Source organism: Rhinoderma darwinii, chromosome 4 (genome assembly GCF_050947455.1).
Source record: "Rhinoderma darwinii isolate aRhiDar2 chromosome 4, aRhiDar2.hap1, whole genome shotgun sequence".
Lineage (NCBI taxonomy): Eukaryota > Metazoa > Chordata > Amphibia > Anura > Rhinodermatidae > Rhinoderma > Rhinoderma darwinii.
The window spans coordinates 24,567,747-24,588,419 of NC_134690.1; the positions used below are offsets into that span (position 1 = coordinate 24,567,747).

Below are 20,673 nucleotides of genomic sequence, written 5' to 3' on the forward strand. Positions count from 1 at the left end.
TAATTCGGCATCCTGCTTGATAATTCATAATGTAATTTAATACAGAAAATATAAGCAAATGGACCGTCCTTCACAGCTGTAGACACAAAACGTTAGGAGATTTTTTTTAAATCAAGACTATTTTTAAAGCTGCTTTACATTTTATTTTGGATGTATTGGAACAAAAGTGTGCATATTTAACCCCTTCCCGACATTTGTCGTAAGTATACGTCATGGAAATCCAGTGCTTCCCGCAAAATGTATGCTTATGACAAATGGATGGCACCGATTCAGAAGCTGAGTCGGTGCCATCATCCCCAGATGTCAGCTGTATCTTACATCTGACACCCTGCTGTAATGGTGGGAACCGAAGTTAGCTTCGATCCCCGCCATTAACCCCTTAAATGCAGCAGTCAAAAGTGATCGCTGCATTTAAGGTGTTTGCAGCTCATCGACACCCCAGCAATGAAATCACCAGGGTGTCGGTGGCTGCAATGGCAACCGTAGGCCTAATAGTGGCCTCCTGGTCTGCCTAGCATGGAAAACTTCCAGCCCCTGCCCGGAGGCGGTGCCTGAAAGGCTTCCGTAGCCAAGATGAAAAAAAAAAAGCTGACAGTTGGACCTTCAAGTACCCTAGTGGGACTAAAGAAAAGTGTAAAAAAAAAAAAGTTAGGAAAAATATAATAAAAGTTGTAATGTAATAAAATAAAACACAATCGCCCTTTTTCCCTTATCAAGTCTTTTATTATTAAAAAATAAATAAATCATACATATTTGGTATCACCACGACAGTAAGGCTGGGTTCACACAGAGCTTTTTGCAGGCGGAAATTCTGCCTCAAAATTCAGTTTGGAAACCATAAAAATATTATGTTATTTATTCCACGCGGTGAATGGCGTAAAAAAAACCCTGTGAAAAACAATTCCAGTACTTCTGTATTTTGGTCACTTTGCCCTAAAAAAATTTAAATAAAAAGTGATCAAGAAGTCGCATGCATCCAAAAATTGTACCTATAAAAACTATAGCTCGTCTCGCAAAAAACAAGCCCTCATGCAGCTCCGTCGACTAAAAAATTTAAAGCTATGCCTCTCACAACATCGCGACAGAACAAAGTACATTCTTTTTACAAAAGTAATTTTATTGTGCAAAAAGATGTAACACATAAAAAAGTGCTATAAATTAGGTATCGCCGGAATTGTACTGACCTGCAAAATAAAGTTAACATGTCATTTATAACGCATGGTCAACACTATAAAAAAAACTGTGCCCGAATTGCTGTTTTTTGCTGTCACCTTGCCTCCCAAAAAATAGGATAAAAGGTGATCAAAAAGTCGCATGCTCCCCAAAATCGTACGAATAAAAACTACAGGTCATCCCGCAAAAAAACAACCCTCATTCTACTACGTCTATGAAAAAATAAAATGCGTTAAGGCTCCAATAAGTCGGAAAAGAAAAATATGCGAAAGTGCAGGCCCCCCGAGGGGAACATTTCTTTTGTTTCAAATGGCGAATTATCAAGGCCCTAAAATTAGAGAACCAGATTGTGGTTTGAGAGGTGTGGACCAAAAGGGGAATAAGAAAGGACATCATTTATCAGTGGGACACTGGCCTGTGCATAAAGGATTGCTTCACAACACACATCTATGGATTTTTTATTTTTTTTTACCCCATTATTATGCCACCTGACTATGCCCCTTATATACTCTGCCCAGCTTACATGTACCCCCACATTATAAACTGAAATACCAGTAAAACTCCCATCAAAACTACTACCAAGCCAAATCTATTCTTCAAAAGCCTAATGGCGCTCCCTCCCTTCTGAGCCCTACAGCTTTTGAGGAAACCGCAGTTTACTTCCACATATATGGCACCACCATACACGGGAGAACCCTTTTAACAATTTTTGGGGTGTGTATCCCCAGTGGCACAAGCTGGGCATGACATATTTGCCACTGAAATGGCATATCTGGGGAAAAATTAAAATTTTTACTTTGCGCCATCCGCAGCGCAATCATTTATGGAAAAGACCTGTGGGGTGAAAATGCTCACTACACCTCTTCGTAAATGCCTTGAGGAGTGTAGTTTCCAAAATGGGGTCACCCCTCAGGGGTTTTATTTATTATTTTAATTCAGAACCCAGCAATTGTGAACCAATACTGTGTAAGTCGCCAAATTAGGCCTCAACTTCGCATGGTACACTTTCACTCCTGAGCCCTGTCAAATGTCCAGGCAAAAGATTAGTGCCCCATGTAGGGTGATTCTAAAACCGGAAACACAGCATAATAATTAGAGAGCTGTCTTGTTAGGGTATGTTCACATGGCTTATTTTCAACTTTTTTATCGAGCCGTAAACGGCAAAAAAACTTTTGAAAAATCGGAGGCTGCCTCCAAACATCTGCCCATTGATTTCTATGGAAAAAACGGCCGCCTGTTCCGACGGGCCGTTTTTTTACGCTGCCTTTTGTGAAAAAGGAGTTCTTGTCACTTCTTGAGCCGTCTTTGCAGCCATTTTCCATTGACTCCATAGAAAAACAGCTCCAAAAACGGCCATAAAAAACACGAGTTTCTAAAAAAACGGCTGAAAATCAGGAGCTGTTTTCCATTAAAAACGGCTCCGTATTTTCAGACGTTTTTTAGTAAGCGTGTGAACATACCCTTATGGCGGCACTAGCTTGGCATCACATATTGGCATATCTATGGAAAAGATCCCATTTTCATTCTGCAACATCGAGTGCACACTAATTTCTGCAAAACACCTGCGGGGTTAACATGGTCACTACACCCCTAGGTAATTACCTTGAGGAGCTTAGTTTCCAAAATGGGGTCACTACTAGGGGTTTCCACTGTTTTGGTCCCACAGGGGCTTTGCAAATGCGACATAGCGACCAGAAACCAATCCAGCAAAGTCTGCACTCCAAAAGCCAAATGGCGCTCTTTCCCTTCTGAGCCCTGCCGTGTCTCCAAACAGCAGTTTATGACCACATATGGGGTATTGCCGTATTCGGGAGAAATTGTTTTACAAATGTTGGGCTGCTTTTTCTCCTTTTATTTTTTGAGAAAATGAAAAAAAATTTAGCTAAATCTACGTCTTATTGGAAAAAAAAAAAATTTTTAATTTTCACTGCCCAATTCAAATAAAATCTATGAAACACCAAAATGCTCACTACACCACCAGATAAATTCCTCAAGGGGTGTAGTTTCCTAAATGGAGTCACTTTTTGGGCGTTTTCGCTGTTTTGGTCCCTCAGGGGCTTTGCAAATGTGACATGGCCTCAGCAAACCATTCCTGCTAAAGTTGAGCTCCAAAAGCCAAATGGCGCTCTTTCCCTTCTAAGCCCTGCCGTGTGTCCAAACAGCCGTTTATGACCACATATGTGGTACTGTTTTACTCGGGAGAACTTTCTTTACAAATGTTGCATTTTTTTTCTCCTTTAGTCTTTGTGGAAATTAGAAAAAATGAGCCAAACCTACTTTTTTTTTTAAAGAATGTAGATTTTCATTTTCACGGCCTACTTCCAATCATTTCTGCAAAAAAAAACTGGGGTCAAAATCCTCACTATACCCCTAGATAATTTCCTTGAGGGGTGGAGTTTTACAAATGGGGTCACTTTTGGGGGATTTCCACTGTTTTGGCACCTTCAAACCTGTCATGGTGCCTAAAATATTTTCTAATAAAAAGGAGGCCCAAAATCCTCCAGGTGCTCCTTTGCTTCTGAGGCCAGAGCTTCAGTCCATAAGCACACTAGGGTCACTATTTTCTAAAACTGCAGAACCTGGGCAATAAATATTGAGTTGTGTTTCTCTGGAAAAATTTGTGTTAAAAAAATATTATACAAAATATTTCTACAAAAAAAAAAATTACATTTTTCAATTTCACATCTACTTTGCTTTAATTCCTGTGAAACATCTAAAGGGTTAAGAAACAGAAACTTTCTAAATGCTGTCTTGAATACTTTGAGGGGTGACGTTTTTTAAATGGGGTGACTTTTTGGAGGTTTCTAATATAGAAGGCCCTAAAAGCTCTTTCACAACTGAACTGGTCCCTGAAAAAATAGCCTTTTAAAATTTTCTTGAAACTGAGAAATTGCTGCTAAAGATCTAAGTCTTGTAACATCCTATAAAAATTAAAGGATGTTCAAAAAACAATGGCAATCTAATTTTGTGTGGTACAACTGCCTAACTTTCAAGCAGATACATTTAAATTTAGAAAAATGCTAATTTTGTAAACGTTTTTCACTACATTTCATTGTTTTTTACAATTAAATACTAAATGTACCGAGCATATTTTGCCAGTAACATAAAGTCCAATGTGTCACGAGAAAACAATCTCAGAATCGCTTGGATAGGTAAAAGCATTCTAAAGTTATTACCACATAAAGTGAAACGTGTCAGATTTGAAAAATGAGGCTCTGTCAGGAAGGTCAAAAGTGGCCAAAGTGGGAAGGGGTTAATAACAAAATGTCGAATTTTAAAGGAAACCTTTCAGTTTGTTGCAAGTAAAAACTCTCATAGGAAAGTTCTTCTTGAAATATCTGGGCATAAGAATATCTGATGTTTTGTCTTAATTTTCTACATTTTACAGAACTCTCATTTGCCATGGACCTGATCACAATTCTCATCTCCGTTGTTGTCATCTTATTTTTGGCCAATGCTTTTAAGAACCAGAGACCTGGAAATTACAAAAATTTTCCACCTGGACCAACACCTTTACCGATCCTGGGAAATGTTTTCCAGCTGGACATGTCGAAACCCCATAAAACATTCATGGAGGTAATACAAAAATTCTCAAATAGAGTTCTTATAATATATATGATCTCCAGATGGAAATTGGCACAAAGGTTCGGATCCATTTAGATAAAAAAAACAATGGGGAAGATTTACTATTCAACTTGCGCCACATTTATTAACTGTTTAAGCCACTTTCTGGAGCCGCACTCGACATTGAGGCGTAGATTAGCGAGAAAGAGATGTGGCTTAAAATGTAACGCTGTGCGCCAAGTGTAGCAAAACAAAGCCAGACAAGAGGTGGTATAAGGAAAAGAAAGGTGTCTAAGGGCCTGTTCACATCTGCTTTGCTGTTCCCGTTGCTCTGCTCCGTCAGAGGAGCAAAACAACAAAAATATTGTTAGCAACAGTTCGGATATATGACGGATAGCATGGGCGCCGACGGTACCGATTGACTTTTATGGATTCCGTCAGGTTTTTGTTATGGTGTCTGTCGTTTTACCAGAAACAATAGCGAAGCATTCTGCGCTATTTTGTCTGTTGTGTCGGGCAAAATCTGTGAAGGAGGCCTTATCTTACAGCCACTTTGATTTATTTGGCTCATCTTCTGACTTTATTGTCTAGGTTTACACTATCTCAAACTTAAACACTACTAGTAAATCTGACCCAATGGACATTGACATGAGAATTCAGGGAATTCCACCTGATCTATTGTGTGCTGTATTTTTTTTTCCTTTTTAAAGGCTATGTACACCTTTGAAAACGTGTGTGTGTGTGTATGTATATATATATATATATATAACAGTGTGATTGCCACAACTTTGTAATTACATTTAATTAAAAAATATTTATATTTTTGGAGATACAGCTACTTTGTATTTTGTATCAGTAAGGTCTCTGACACGCAGGATTGAGCTGTTACCGATCACATCTAAGTTCATAAGTTAGATGCAGGGCCGCACCATCCATGAGGCGAGATGAGCATCTCGCCTCAGGCTCGCAACCTACAGCCTCTCTGAGAGGGGCGGCGGCTCCACTGAATCCAGTCATCGTCCCCCCACTCCTGCACGATAATTGTGCCTGCGTCTATAGTACGACTTTGTTGAATGACCGGGCAAAGCAGCCTGCCTATCGGCTCCTATCAACGACGCAAGCGGCATTGATGACGTCATCGCGCTGTTTGCGACATTGAAATGTACATAATGGCCGGGCAGAATGACTTGCCCTGCCACTTAGCGCCTTTTAACGACACAAGCAGCAGCAGGGCTGCATTGAAGATGACTGCAAGGGAAAATGTTTAGTTGAGTATTTTTCTGTTGAAAAGGGGCTATACGTGGAGCACTATCTACAGGGGGGCTATGTGTGGAGCACTATCCACAGGGTGTGGGGGCTATATGTGGAACACTATCTACACGGGGGCTATATGTGTGGGCTATATGTGGAGCACTATCTACAGGGGGGCTATATGTGGGGGCTATATGTGGAGTACTATCTACAGGAGGGCTATATGTGGGCCACTATCAACAGGGGGAGGCCATATGTGGGGCGCTATGTAGGTCACTATCCACAGGAGCTATATGTGGGGCACTATCTACAGGGGGCTGTATGTGATGCACTATCTACAGGAGCTACTATCTACAGGGGGATCTATGGGGGCCTGACTGATTCAGGTCTCAGCGTAAGATACAGCTGCTCTGTATACAAGATACAAAGTAGCTGTATCACAAGAAGCAAAAATAAGTTTTAATAAAATGTAATTACAAAGTTGCCTCAATCACACTGATGCACATTTTTATTTAAAAAAAAAAAAGAAAACTTTTTTCAAAGGTGTACATAGCCTTTAAGTCAATTATGTTCCTGACCTGCTTTTTCTTGTGCCTGGTTACAGGAAGTATCTAGGTTACAGTTTCATTTATTGCAGTTATTAAACTAAGTCACAGAGTCACACCAGCTCCATAGAAATGCACAGCCCCTTTTTCCTGTGGCTCCTCCTAGATATTACACTGAATTATATGCAAAGAAAAATTAAGTAAGATATTGATTTTATGATGGACACAGTCTTATAGCGATAACTGGAAATTCACTTTTATATGACTCGTTTTACAAATAGATGCTGAGGACCTTCAGAGATTTCAAATTTCTTTGCTTTACAATGAGTGTTAAAGAGATTATCAGTTTTGAATGATCCAATTTTTTTAGAAGGGATCCCTGACAATAAGATGATCACAGCTAGTCCCGCTAACTGTGTGGGAACCCAACAGCAAGTTTTTAATTTCCTTTCAGCGCCACCACAGGGAAAATAAAGCGTTACACTTTACAATGGACTGTCCATGTAATGTATGGATGTGTTAGGTCCTCCAGAGCCAGATTTGCTATTTGAAGTAATTCTCTTCTTTGGCTAATAGATGAAGGACCTGATCGGGACCCCTTCTATTAACTCATAATTACCTTCCAGGGTATTTGAAAGTAAATAGATAAATACAAATATATATATATCATGTATATATAAATGAGTCGGGAGTATTAATGAGCTGCCGCTAGCTCCGCCCACTTTCTGCTAGCTCTTCTCACTCTCCGCTGATTGACAGATGACTCCTTAGTACTGTGAAAGGGAGACATCTGTCAATCAGCAGAGAGTGGCTCGAGCTAGCGAAACATGGACGGAGCTAGCAGAAGCTCATGAATACCCCAGACTCTTCTTTGACGGCACTCCCCGGCTCTGCAGGTAAGCTCTCATCGATGGCTTAACTTCAGCAAATCAGTTGAGATCAGCTTCCCTAAATGAGAGCAGCATAATCTCCGCGACAGGTTCCCTTTTAATGACACAATTTTGGTTTACTTCACTCACCACTAGGGGGCACTTAGGAACTCACTGAATACTGTTATTATTGATTTCAATGTATAGACATTATTAAGTAAGCCCTTAAGCTCCCCCTAGTGGTGGCTGAAGGAAAACAGAATTGTAACATTTAACACCATGCAGGGGATTTGGAGCTCTTTATCAGAAAACGGAGCTCCAACCGCTGTAAAGATATATTATGAAATTCTGAACAGAATGTTACCCGTAAAATGGCATGGTGGTAAAAGGTGGAGATTAAATTTATTTTCTTTAAGTTTAAGGTGAATTTAACTCATGGAAATCGTTTAAGTTAATCCTAAATATCTTGTGTCCACAGCTTTCCAAGACGTACGGCTCAGTCTTCAGTGTCCAGATAGGCATGACAAAAACAGTCGTCCTGTGCGGTTATGAAACTGTTAAGGATGCGCTAATCAACCACGGTGATGCATTTTCTGATAGACCCTATGCACCTGTCACTGACAAATTAATAAAGAACAATGGTAACCATTTTTTTTAATTGACTTTGACCCCCTTCTAGAAAAAAATATATTCATAATATTTATACTAAATTTGCAAAGTACAGTAAAATTGCAAAAAAATTGATAGTAGTAAATTGTGAGATAAAATAGATTGGGTATTCTTACTGGAGGTTCTCTGCCCGTACAAATAAGTTTTTTATATTTTTTATGATCATCTTATAATTCATAATATTTGATATTCCAGAATCTATCAGGTTCCATTGATGTTGGTCTAAATTTTCTATACTGCTTTCTCCCATTACGCCATTATTAAAACTGCTAGAGCCTACATAAAAAAAATATATAACACACACACACATATATATATATATATATATATATATATACATTACAATAATTTGTAAAATTGAAGTTATTAAAAGAGTAAACAAAAAAAAAAGGATTCAAATATAATAATGATACACAAAAGGAATTTTAAAGATTGTAAAACTTGAAAAAGCAATAGTGGATACATGACAGGACAAACAGAAATTGGAGCTGTTGCTCCATAAAAGTTTAGAGTTGTGCTGAGCTATGATACGTCACCCATAGCCGTGTATGGGGCCCTGCTATACCTCTATATACCAAGGATTTGTATACAAATCTGAGAGAAGTCATTGGATACCATGTTAAAGGAGTTTTCCGGAAGCAAAAAAATTACATTTTGTTAAACTAAACAATGGAAAACAAGTAACTTTGCAATATATTTACGTTTGATCAGATGTATGTAGCGGCGTATCCCATCTTCAGTCACGTGACCGCTCGGTAATCCAAAATAGGCACTTCCTCTGCAGATCCGTCCATTAGTTCCGATAGCTAACTTCCTGTTTCTGGTTTTCAGAGTGTACGGTTACGTCACAAATGACGTAACTGTACCACGTGTTTCCCCACGTGCTTAGAACGTGCGTGGTTGACACACACTCCACCACGCATGCTGTGTTAAATGACATGGCTGCGTCTTCAATTTTAACTATTTGGTGTTCGTGTGTAGTTTGACAGCCGTGTATTCTGTCGCTCTCTCTCCTTTCTCCTCACAGTGCGAAGTGCATGTGAGGAGGAGGGTGTTTTTTTTGCTCCCTGTAGGAGCGGAATCCCCGATCCACGGCCACAGCTTCGGCAACGCTGTGGCTGGGGATTGGGGATTCCGCTCCAGGAGAAGTCCCTGACTTCACTGTGTCCATATATGGACAGTGAAGTGAGGGACTTCTCCTGGAGCCGTCCCCTACAGGAAAGTAGGGGGGTGGGGTGCCATCTATGGGGGTGACTATGTACAAGCGGGCTGTGTAGCACTACCTACAGGCGGGCTGTGTGGCATTACCTACAGGCGGGCTGTGTGGCATTACCTACAGGCGGGCTGTGTGGCATTACCTACAGGCGGGCTGTGTGGCATTACCTACAGGCGGGCTGTGTGGCATTACCTACAGGCGGGCTGTGTGGCCTTACCTACAGGCGGGCTGTGTGGCATTACCTACAGGCGGGCTGTGTGGCATTACCTACAGGTGGGCTGTGTGGCACTACCTACAAGGGGGTCTGTGTGGCACTACCTACAAGGGGGTCTGTGTGGCACTAGCTACAAGGAGGTCTGTGTGGCACTAGCTAAAAGGGGTCTGTGTGGCACTAGTTACAAGGGGTCTGTGTGGCACTAGCTACAAGGGGGTCTGTGTGGCACTAGCTACAAGGGGGTCTGTGTGGTACTAGCTACAAGGGGGTCTGTGTGGCACTAGCTACAAGGGGGTCTGTGTGGCACTAGCTACCAGGGGGTCTGTGTGGCACTACCTACAAGGGGTCTGTGTGGCACTAGCTACAAGGGGGTCTGTGTGGCACTAGCTACAAGGGGGTCTGTGTGGCACTAGCTACAAGGGGGTCTGTGTGGCACTAGCTACAAGGGGGTCTGTGTGGCACTAGCTACAAGGGGGTCTGTGTGGCACTAGCTACAAGGGGGGCTGTGTGGCATTACCTAAAGGGGGCTGTGGCAGTATCTATAGAGAGCAGTGTGTGGCAGAAAATTTACAAATTAAATTCATCCGTTTTTAAAACGATAAAGGGGAAAAAAGGATGCAAAACGGGTCAAAATCGGCCGTTAAAAACGGAAACATGGCCCGGAACGGGAGAAAAACGGACCAAAACTGCAGTTTTTATCGGCCAATACTCGGACCGTCGCGTGAATAGAGCCTAAAGGTAGTTGATGCTGTGCCGTGTCTCTACACAGTCGGAAGTGCTGTCTTAGCAAAGACACGGAGCATCATCAATCATAGAACACACCCCCTCCTCCTATCTCGTCATCTACACCTCCTCTTCCTTCCCTCTAGGATTTTCTGCGCTGCCTGTCTGCCTTGTCTCTCCTCTAACACGCCCCCGCCTATGTGTATACACACACACACACACACACACACATTAATGTGTGTATATATATATATATATATATATATATATATATACATACAGATCAAGCAATATAACCACATCCTGTTATTGATATGTATATCTATATCAATAACAGGATGTGGTTATATTGCTTGATCTGTGTGTGTGTGTGTGTGTGTGTGTGTGTGTGTGTGTGTGTGTGTGTATATATATAATATGTACAGTAAATAATAGTGAGACACACTAAGGCCTCATGCACACGACTGTAGCTATGTGCACGACCGGGATTTTCGGGTCTGCCGGCCGCGGAGTGTCACCCGTGAGCCGCCCACAAATCGCGGGCCGCGTCCATTATTTTCTATGAGCCTGAACCGCAGTACACGGCTGTAATAAGACATGTCCGTTCTTTCTGCGGTCCAGGCTCCTAGGCCAAACACGGACCTTGGAAACCACAGTCGTTTGCATAGGCCCATAGAAATGAATGGGGCCGCAATTCTCCCGTGGATTTTCTGGTGAATTGCGGCCGCAAAAGCACATTCGTGTGCATGGGGCCTTACATACATTTATGGTAATTTATGTAAAAAAAATAAGTTTTACCATTGTTTTGAGTAGTGATTGGCGTTTGCTTCACTGTAAGGCCCTGTTCACACTGAGTTTTTTTGCAGGCAGAAAATTCTGCTTCAAAATTCCGTTTGAATTTTGATCTGCCTGCACACCTTTGCCACATTTTTCGTGGCGTTTTCCACTCACGGCCATTGAGCGCCGCAAGCAAAAATGCTGGGAAAAATACTTTCTCTGCCTCCCATTGATGTCAGAGGAGTAAACTCCCGAAGATAGGGCATGTCATTTCTTTTTCCCTCAATGGCCGTGGGGAAAAAAACGTGGCAAACGACGTGCAGGCAGGTCAAAACAGAATTTTGAGGCATAATTCTCTGCCAGCAAAAAAAACTCAGTGTGAACAGGGCCTAATACAGGATCTCTTGGAACAGATCCAGCAGCAGGCGAGGAAAATGTGCTGACTGGATTGTGTTTACCAAGATGTCTGACATAGGTGGAGTGGGCAGACTTACATTTATCAGACTGTGAAAAGGGCGGGGGAGATGGGTACCTGTATTTAGAATAGGGATAGATGGAGGCACAAAGGATAATGATGATTATTAGTGTGTAAGACCGTGTTCAGGGAGGGAGCTGCCTGTAATTAGTAATTAGAGCAGGGAATGATCCTGTGAAGATAGAGGGGCGTGGCAGTATGCAAATAGCTGAGATGCTTTGGAGGAAGGGGGGGATGCAACTGCCTCCTCAGATGCAGCCGGGAATCATGGGTATGGTGGGTTTCAAGACCGGAAACAGACAGCAAGGGTTGTAAACAAACAGAGCAGCAGTGACGATGGAGATGAAACCGAAACTGGTTAGAAGTTTAATAGGGGGCATTAGGGAAGGCAAACCAAGGCTGGGGAACACTTTTTAGAAAAAAAAAAATCCTGGACAACCCCTTTAAGAATACATTTTCTCTAGAAGCATTAAGACTACCTCTGTAACATGATTCTGTACATAGATAACATGCAGAATACTAGGAACACTGTGTGTTTCTCAGGAGGTTTGATGATTTAACATGCAGCAGAAAAATACCTCCTGGAATCCAGTACCTTTTAATCCTGTCATGAGCAAGGGCCATTGTCCAGGTCAAATTTTCCATTTCTGATGTGCACGTCTTTTAAACGATAATATCTTTGCAACCGTTTGAATATCCTAAATATTTTTACTTTGTTTTTTACAAGACTTATGAGGCTTTAATTTTCTAGATTAGGGCCTGTTCACATCACAGTTCGCTTTCTGTTCCGGGGTTCCGTCTGAGGTTTCCGTCGGGTAAACCCCGCAATGGAAAGTGAAAGTGAAAGCACAGTTTCCGTTTCAGTCACCAGTGATCTCAATGGTGACGGAAACATCGCTAATGGTTTCCGTTCGCCACCATTCCGGCAGGTTTCCGGTTTTCCGACGGAATCAATAGTGCAGTCGACTCCGCTATTGATTCAGTCGGAAAACCGGAAACCTGCCGGAATGGTGACGAACGGAAACCATTAGCCATGTTTCCGTCACCATTGATATCAATGGTGACTGAAACGGAAGCTGTGCTTTCACTTTCACATTCTGTTGCGGAGTTCACCCGACGGAAACCTCCAATAGAACCCTGGAACGGAAAGCGAACGGTGAGTTTAATTAACTCCATTTTTAACATTTTTATTATGAACAGACAAATCATTAAAAAAGTGAAAAAAAAACAAAAACAATTTTAGAATTTTTCAATATATTTATCTTTGTTATTTAACTTTGCCCAGATAACCGCACACTGGCTCCGTTATCTGCCTGTCGGAGGGTGGGACGTGCTGACACACATGGGGAGAGAGAAAAGTACAGACTGCTTCATTGTGTGCAGCACTGCACTTGTAACTTTAGTTTCATAAAAATACACATTTGTTTTATGAAACGAAGTCAAAGAGGTGTCAGCACTAGTAAAGGGAGCTGCCGAGACATAGATTAGTGCAGAGCTGCTCACGCTGAAGCAGCACTGCATTTATTAAACCCGTTCCAGGCTGTCGACGTCTATACACGTGCTAACTGCACGGGGCATCGGCAGTTAGAACGTATATAGCCGTATGGCAGTCGTGGAAGGGTTAAAGAACCCCCTAAAACTCTGCCCAAAAATGGTTCCCAAATGTCCAGCAGAAGACCACCTAATTTGGAGTCACAGTTACATACTGTAGTTGATAAGGTTGAAAAAAATGCATGGGTCCATCAAGTCCAACCAATAGCTCTACTGTGTTGATCCAGAGGAAGGCAAAAACACCCATGAGACAGATTCGAATTGCTCCATATTATGGAGAAATATTCCTTCCCGACTCCAAATATGGCAATCCGAGATCTCCAGAATCTAGTACCTACAACTTGTAATATTATTGTAATGGCCGTGACCGCAGACCCACGAGCTCATGGCAGCGTCTCCCTCCTCTGAGACGCCGGCACACTGTATTGTCCTCGGCTACTGCTAGGGTGCGCATGTGCGCTCGCTCCTGGCCTTAAAGGGCCAGCATGCACACCAGGAAAATCTCCCCCATCCTATCCCAGCATACCAGGACCTATGAAAAGGACTCTACCCTCTTCCTCCTTGCCTGAGCGTTGTTGTGTCTGCCCATGTTCGTCATTGCAAATGGGCCTGAAGTTGTATTCTGTATCGAGTATTTCCGTGCCCCGTATCCCATATCCAGTAATTGTGTTTGTCCCAGTGCAAAGTCTAGTCACGGAGTCAAGAGTGTCATCTGTGCCAAACGTATGTTACACCAAACATCTGCTACATCTAACGTCAGCTACGCCAAGTACCTGCCTAAGCTTCTATCCAGGTACTCTTGGCCTAAAGACTTTTATTGACTATTGTTTGGCCGGCTGCTACTCCGCTACGGTGGAGCGGCCTACTCGGTCCACATACCCCAAAGCTGTGAAAAATTAAATTTTTCAACAAAGGCATCAAGGTCCTTCTTGAACTTGTTGAATGAATCAACCATCACAACATCCTGTGCCAGAGAGTTCCATAGTCTCACTGCTTTTACTGTAAAGAATCCCCATCTGTGATAATGGTGAAACCTTCTTTCCTCTAGACATAGAGGATGCCCCCTTGTTATGGTGACAGGTCTAGGAATATATAGATCATTAGAAAGATCTCTGTATTGTCCATTCATATATATGTACATTGTAATTAAATCACCCCTAAGCCGTCTCTATTCTAAACTGAAAAGTCCGAAGTTTGATAACCTTTCTTGGTACTGCAATCCACCCATTCCCTCAGTTACATAGTTAGTACGGCTGAAAAAAGAAACATGTCCATCAAGTTCAACCAAGGGAAGGGAAAAGGGAAGGAAAAATTTCTACACATAGGAGTTAATACTTTTTTGTTCTAGGAAATTATCTAACCCTTTTTTAAAGCATCTACTGTCCCTGCTGTGACCAGCTCCTGCGGTAGGCTATTCCATAGATTCACAGTTCTCACTGTAAAGAAGACTTGTCGCCTCTGCAGGTTGAACCTTTTTTTCTCCAGACGGAGGGAGTGCCCCCTTGTTTTTTGAGGGGGTTTTACATGGAACAGGATTTCACCATATTTTTTTGTATGTGCCATTAATATATTTCTATAAGTTAATCATGTCCCCCCTTAGTCGTCTTTTTTCAAGGCTAAATAGGTTCTCCAAACACAGATACAGTTGAACTTAATACTAATCAGGGAACGATCAGGTCGTGAAAAAGCCTGATGGCAACTGATACATTTTTGCATTTTTGTATCAGTTGTAATCACTTGAGAGACAAAAAAAACTGATGCTGATACAACTGATATATGTGAACGCACCCTGACACAGTCAACATCCTACTCTATTGGCCAAGATTGGAGATAGGGATAGAAATTGTGACTGGATCACCTTTAGGAGTTTGACAGAGTGAGTGAGTGAGCGAGCATAGTCACCACCTCGATCTGATTGCCCAGACGCCAATAGGTTGCTACAGCGGCCGAAGGCCCAACACAAGCACCAAGTTCAAGGACATCCAGTTGGTAGATATCTATTAGGCCATGTCAGAGACCAGTTTGCCTGTCAGTGTAACACTGTGTGTATCATTATACAAGCAATCAAACAATCGCAGCTTCAAGTCTCCTAGTGGGACTAAAAAAAAATAAAGTGTAATATTTTTTTTTTTAAAAAGCAATAAAAAATAAATCCCTTTTACATTAAAAAAGTGTAAGAACAAATCCCGAAAAACAATGGCAGATTTGGTGTTTTCCATACTGCCCAAAATTTTTCTTATAAAATGCATTCAATATTTTATATGTACCCCTACGTGGTGCCTCTGAAAAATGCAACTTGTCCAGCAAAAAAAAAAACATGCATACGTCGAATAGAAAATAAAAGAATTTGCACCAATAAAAAAAAAAAATGCGTCCGGAAAGCCCAAAAAACGGCCGGTCCTTGAGGGTTTACGATGTGGTATGGATAGGTATTACATGTGTTCATTTTATTCAGGTGTTGTCTTTTCCAATGGTGAGAACTGGAAAGTGATGAGAAGATTTACACTCTCAACATTACGAGATTATGGAATGGGGAAGAAATCTCTAGAAAACAAGATCATTGAAGAGGCTGAGTGTTTAGTACAGAAGTTGAAATCCTATGAAGGTAAGGGGTTAATTTCTATAATTACCTGTAATAATGGAGGATATACAGTATATTCATGTATGCAGCAAGCTCCTGGTCACCAATGCAAAATCTGTGACAGGCCCCACTACTATCTCATGTAATTTATAGAACTGGTCTCCTTCGATGGGTCAGAAGTACATTTAGGGTTCAACCCAAGTTCAAAGGGCCCCGATTGTTATGTTCATGGCCGCAACATAGTATTAGTTTTTTTGGGCTTTCATTTATTCTTTGCTATCATGTAAGGTGGTAGAGGGTGGAGTATGATGGTGGAGCCCCTCAAGGATGTCATGGAAAGAGAGGAAACGAAGCAGGAAGTTAGAGAGACAACTACTTTGCTTTGCTCACTGCCACGAAAATCCTGTACAAATTTTTTTATTCTAACCCAAATTGGTTCTGATATACAGCACATACAGTACAATCTTCTCACTGTTAAGGGCACAGACTTAGTTACAAATAAAGCTGGCAAGATGGATGGCTTGTTCTGATGTGACTGACAGACACAGGGTCAAGGGCAATTTTCCTTAATACTAGAGCTATCTGCTTGGGCCTAGTAGGCCTTAAGATGGTGGCTGCATCTGTGTACTTTGGGCCTAGTGCCCTTTTTTTATTGGCGGTATCTGGCTGCATTGCACATGGGCCCTAAAGACCTCCACGTCGCCTCTCCCCTTAGTTTTGCACTATGCAGGCCACTGCCGATACACCTTCCCCTTACTGTCTTTGGGCCACGTCTGTTACGTACCTTTCACCGACCAGCCAAGCTATCCATGCATCTGGGCCTCATACAGCACCCCTGCTCGCTCTGCAGAAGCTGTTGCCACCGCAGGTCCATTGATGGGTACTGACTAGGTCGGTACTCACCAGTCTCACTCAGGCTCCTCATTTCTGGCTCTAAGTAATTGGTCCCTTCTGCTCCTTCTACCTCCAGAGCAGATTTTATGCCTTTACTCTCTCTCAACATCACCTCTCTCCTTATCCACAGTACACCGCTTAGGTCGCGCCAACTTTTTCCCAACACTGAACATAGACTGGCAGACTAATGCTCTTTTTTTATAGTCCCTGCGCCACCCCCTGGCATGGCGTACCAATGTATGCATGTGTGTCATCACCCGGTAAATGAGCCACCAATGCTGCCCAAAATGGCATCCGAGCCGTACATCCCGATACCGTATATTTAGAAGTGTGAACAAGCCAAGCACCTTGTGCTACCTCAAATAAATGTTAAAAAAACGAGAACTACAATAGATGCAAAGTGTCAGATAGACACGCTTTTCCCTAATGCAGAATATGTTCTCCCATCTTTGTCCTAGTGGAGGGAATAAGAATAACAATGACAACAACAACAACAACAATCGCACATAACAGCGGGACAATATCACTTAAAAGGTGCAGTATGCCATATATATATGTAGCAAATATATTTATAAGCCCATGGTGGTCACAAAAGGCATTTTTAGGCCATTCTACATCATCTTTTATTTTGAGGATTCAGTCCCCAGATGTTACAATCACATGAAAATAAGTGATTACATTTTTACATCTATTATAACCGTTTTCTTCCAAATTTTGTCTTTTGAAATTAGTTGAATTTTTAATAGGAGGAAATTTTCATTGTTCTCCTACATATATGTGGACTGTCATGTGGGCTGTTATGTTGGGGTTCTTGCTTCAGTGTAGGAGTGCCTTCCCCTTGTATAGTAATCAGTCAGCGATGCGAGGGCCGGTTCATAGAAACATCTATGGCAGGTCAGTCCAGCAGTAGTGAAGCAGAAGTCTCTTAGCTCTGGCTAGACGATGATGAAGATGAAAGCAGAATATTCACCCTAAACTCCATCACTGAGATTGAGCTGCCCTTCAATTAGTCTTCTATAGGTAACTGGTCTAAGATGGAGCAGAGTGCTGGGCGGTGAATACATCAGGAGAGACTATCTTGGTGGGTAAACCGGGCAGGTTATAAAACTATTTTAGAATCAGACGAGTCAGGTTATCTGAACAAGTAGTCAAAGGGCACAAGGCAGAATCAGCAGGCAGTACTGAGGGTTAGAATTTCTGGGTCATTATAGCGATTGTCTCATCAGAGATGACCCCTTTCAGATTTAATAGACTACAGATAAAGTGGGCAATTGCCCTCCGAGTAATATATAATAGTAGATAAAGCCACACTGGGTGTACACCACCAATTGATATCAAATATAAGGGAGGGGGGAGAAGGAGGAAAAATTGTGTGACTAAAAGAGTTATGACAAATAAAAGAAAACATTTTTATTAATGAACTTGATTAAAAATCCAAGGTTATGTAACCGAAAAGTGCAGATGTCCCCTATTTCTGCACTACAGACTAATAGGTCCGAGTAGATCAAGAGCCTGTTCCGTGAGGAAACCAATACTGCTTGTGAGCAACGTAAAGGTGCCCTAGTCCCTTATTCACTGTGCAGAGATCTGGACTCTATCTATTCAACTCCTATCTATTAATTAGACTGCACATGTATTAAATTAGAGATGTAACTCTGTTTGTGCTAATATATTCACTGTATCTAGAAATCGCTGTTTCGATACTGGTAATATATAAAGATCGTGGAGAACGGTGAGTGCATTCGCAAGTGAGTTTAAATAACTCACATACACGGCTGTAAGATAAAGTTGCTGTAAATGGTATGAGCACCATTCGTGTTACCTGGAGACTATAGGGGTTAAACCAGACTCCGAGAGGTATACATTGGAAAGATTAAAAATTTTACCAAACACCTGACACATGTTTCGCCGGCATTTCCGGCTTATTCCAGGGGCCTAGTTTAACCCCTATTGTCTCCAAGTAACACGAATGGTGCTCATATCATTTACAGCAACTTTATCTTACAGCCGTGTATGTGAGTTATTTAAACTCGCTGGCGAATGCACTCGCCATTCTCCAAGATCACCGCAGACCCTGGTTCCGTGGAGCATGGTTGACGGCATCCAGAATACTCACCACTCTGTTTCCTATCCTCTGTATTTACTACATCACACATTCACCACTCTCTCACCGCAATGTGAGCGGTGAGCTCGTTGGAATATGTCGCGAGGTTCCTTACCTGTCTGTTTCCATGTCTGTCCGAACACGGACGACACTGCTGCATACAATGCATCCCACTACCAAGTGGGGCCCCTCCACTTTTGATATACAGCCCGGTGAAGAGAATTGGCTGCATAGCAGGCACCAGTTGCACGTTAATATTATACTTTATATATTGCCAGTATCGGAACATCGATTTCTAGATACAGTAAATATATTAGCACAAACAGGGTTACATCTCTAATTTAGTACCTGTGCAGTCTAATAGATAGGAGTTGAATAGATAGCGTCCAGATCTCTGCACAGTGAATAAGGGACTAGGGCACCTTGACGTTGCTCACCAGCAGTATTGGTTTCCTCACGGAACAGGCTCTTGATCTACTTGTCCCCTATTTCTGCACTACGGACTAATAGGTCAATTTGCACTTTTTGGTTACATAACATTGGATTTTTAATCAAGTTCATTAATAAAAAAAAAATATTTTATTTGTCATAACTCTTTATTAGTCACACAATTTTTCCTCCTTCTCCCCCCTCCCTTATATTTGAGATTTAATAGACTATGATCAGCTGATCGCCACAGTTCTGGCTCCCGGCACCTCCGATAAACAGCTGATTTTGCTGTGGGAAGTCGCAGCCGATTTGATATTTCCCCTGCAGTGGCCGTATGAAGTATTACATGCTGATCGTTCAGATGACAGCTAAGCTCGGGTCCACCACAGCCCATTCTGGTTAAGGGACCCCCTTAATAATATCTATTTGTACCACTAAGGTATATGGAAAGGGGTTTTCTTCATGAGATAAACCATTTAACATACCAACTGTTTCTGAGTGCGAGGATGGGAATATTTCTGAGCCCGTGTAACATTATATGGTGTACAGTAAAAAGAAATGCAAATTAAAGAGGTTTGCCAGCAATCAACAAGATCTCTCTCTATAGGCCTAAAAGTAAAACATAATATTTGTAGTATACATACCGGACCAATTATCAACTGTTTTCCTCCCCACGGAGACCGGTGGTGAAGGATGGGGCGAGAATTGGTGAGGTATGTGACAAAGTTTGTTTCAGTTTACTTTTATGGAGACCTTATTGCAGGGGCAGAGCTTAGGGGTGCAGAGTTGGCTGTCGCACCTGGGCCCTGGTGCCCGAGGGTTTGCCACATAGGAAGACACCAGTATGATAAATAGTACAGTAGTAAGTGGAACCCCTGTTACAGACTTTGCATTGGTGCCCAGAAGTTTCAAAATACTTCTCTGCCTTATTGAGATTTGAAGAAAAAGCAGTGAATATAAACTTAACAATTCAGATTTATTTTTACTTTTTGTCATTTTTGGTTACACACAACATTCAAAAAAAATGTATAGAAATATGGTTTGTTTTTTTATTAACGAAAACTTATATTTTTAATTTTTTCAGGGAAGCCCTTTGATAATTTGACCTGTATTAATGCGGCTGCTGCCAATATCATTGTCTCCATACTGCTCAGTAATAGATTTGATTATGAGGATCCGACCATACTGAGACTTATGGGTCTAATTAATGAAAATGTCAGACTTCTGGGAAGCCCATGGATCAGGGTAAGTCACAATTGTATTATTTTATTAATTTTTGTTTTATTAATCGTCTCAATTGGGAGAATTGCTTCACAATAAACATGAAAGTTATAACTCATCGATGATTTTCATGCTTTACATAATACTAGGCCATATACAGTAACAGCTCTATACGACCAGCACAGCTCCCCTGTCGCTCTGTGGTCTCCTTGGAGGAGCTGTACTTTGTAATTTCCTGGAGACTGTATTAGTCTCATGACATTTGTCTGTCAATTAACCCCTTAGTGACCACCAATACGCCTTTTCACAGCAGTCACTAAGGGGCCTTAGGCTAGGCCGCCACCTTTTCATGGCAGCCTAGTCTAAGTCCTCCACGGTAGACCCGTGCAGGCTGGAGCCGGTGGTCGGCTGTCTGAC

The 20,673-nt window shown here is 41.8% G+C and overlaps 1 protein-coding gene across 2 annotated transcripts in view; it reads left to right on the top strand.

The window, feature by feature from the left end:
- The window catches only part of LOC142759071 (cytochrome P450 2C14-like), a 97,654-nt gene that overhangs the window by 20,386 nt on the left and 56,595 nt on the right, over window positions 1–20,673 (top strand). For both annotated transcript variants that reach the window (XM_075860915.1, XM_075860916.1), the window contains exons 2-5: window positions 4,562–4,749; window positions 7,881–8,043; window positions 15,483–15,632; window positions 20,120–20,280. In XM_075860915.1, coding sequence (XP_075717030.1) covers window positions 4,576–4,749; window positions 7,881–8,043; window positions 15,483–15,632; window positions 20,120–20,280 — 648 coding nt within the window. In that variant the 5' untranslated portion in view covers window positions 4,562–4,575. The remainder of the gene's footprint in view (window positions 1–4,561; window positions 4,750–7,880; window positions 8,044–15,482; window positions 15,633–20,119; window positions 20,281–20,673) is intronic.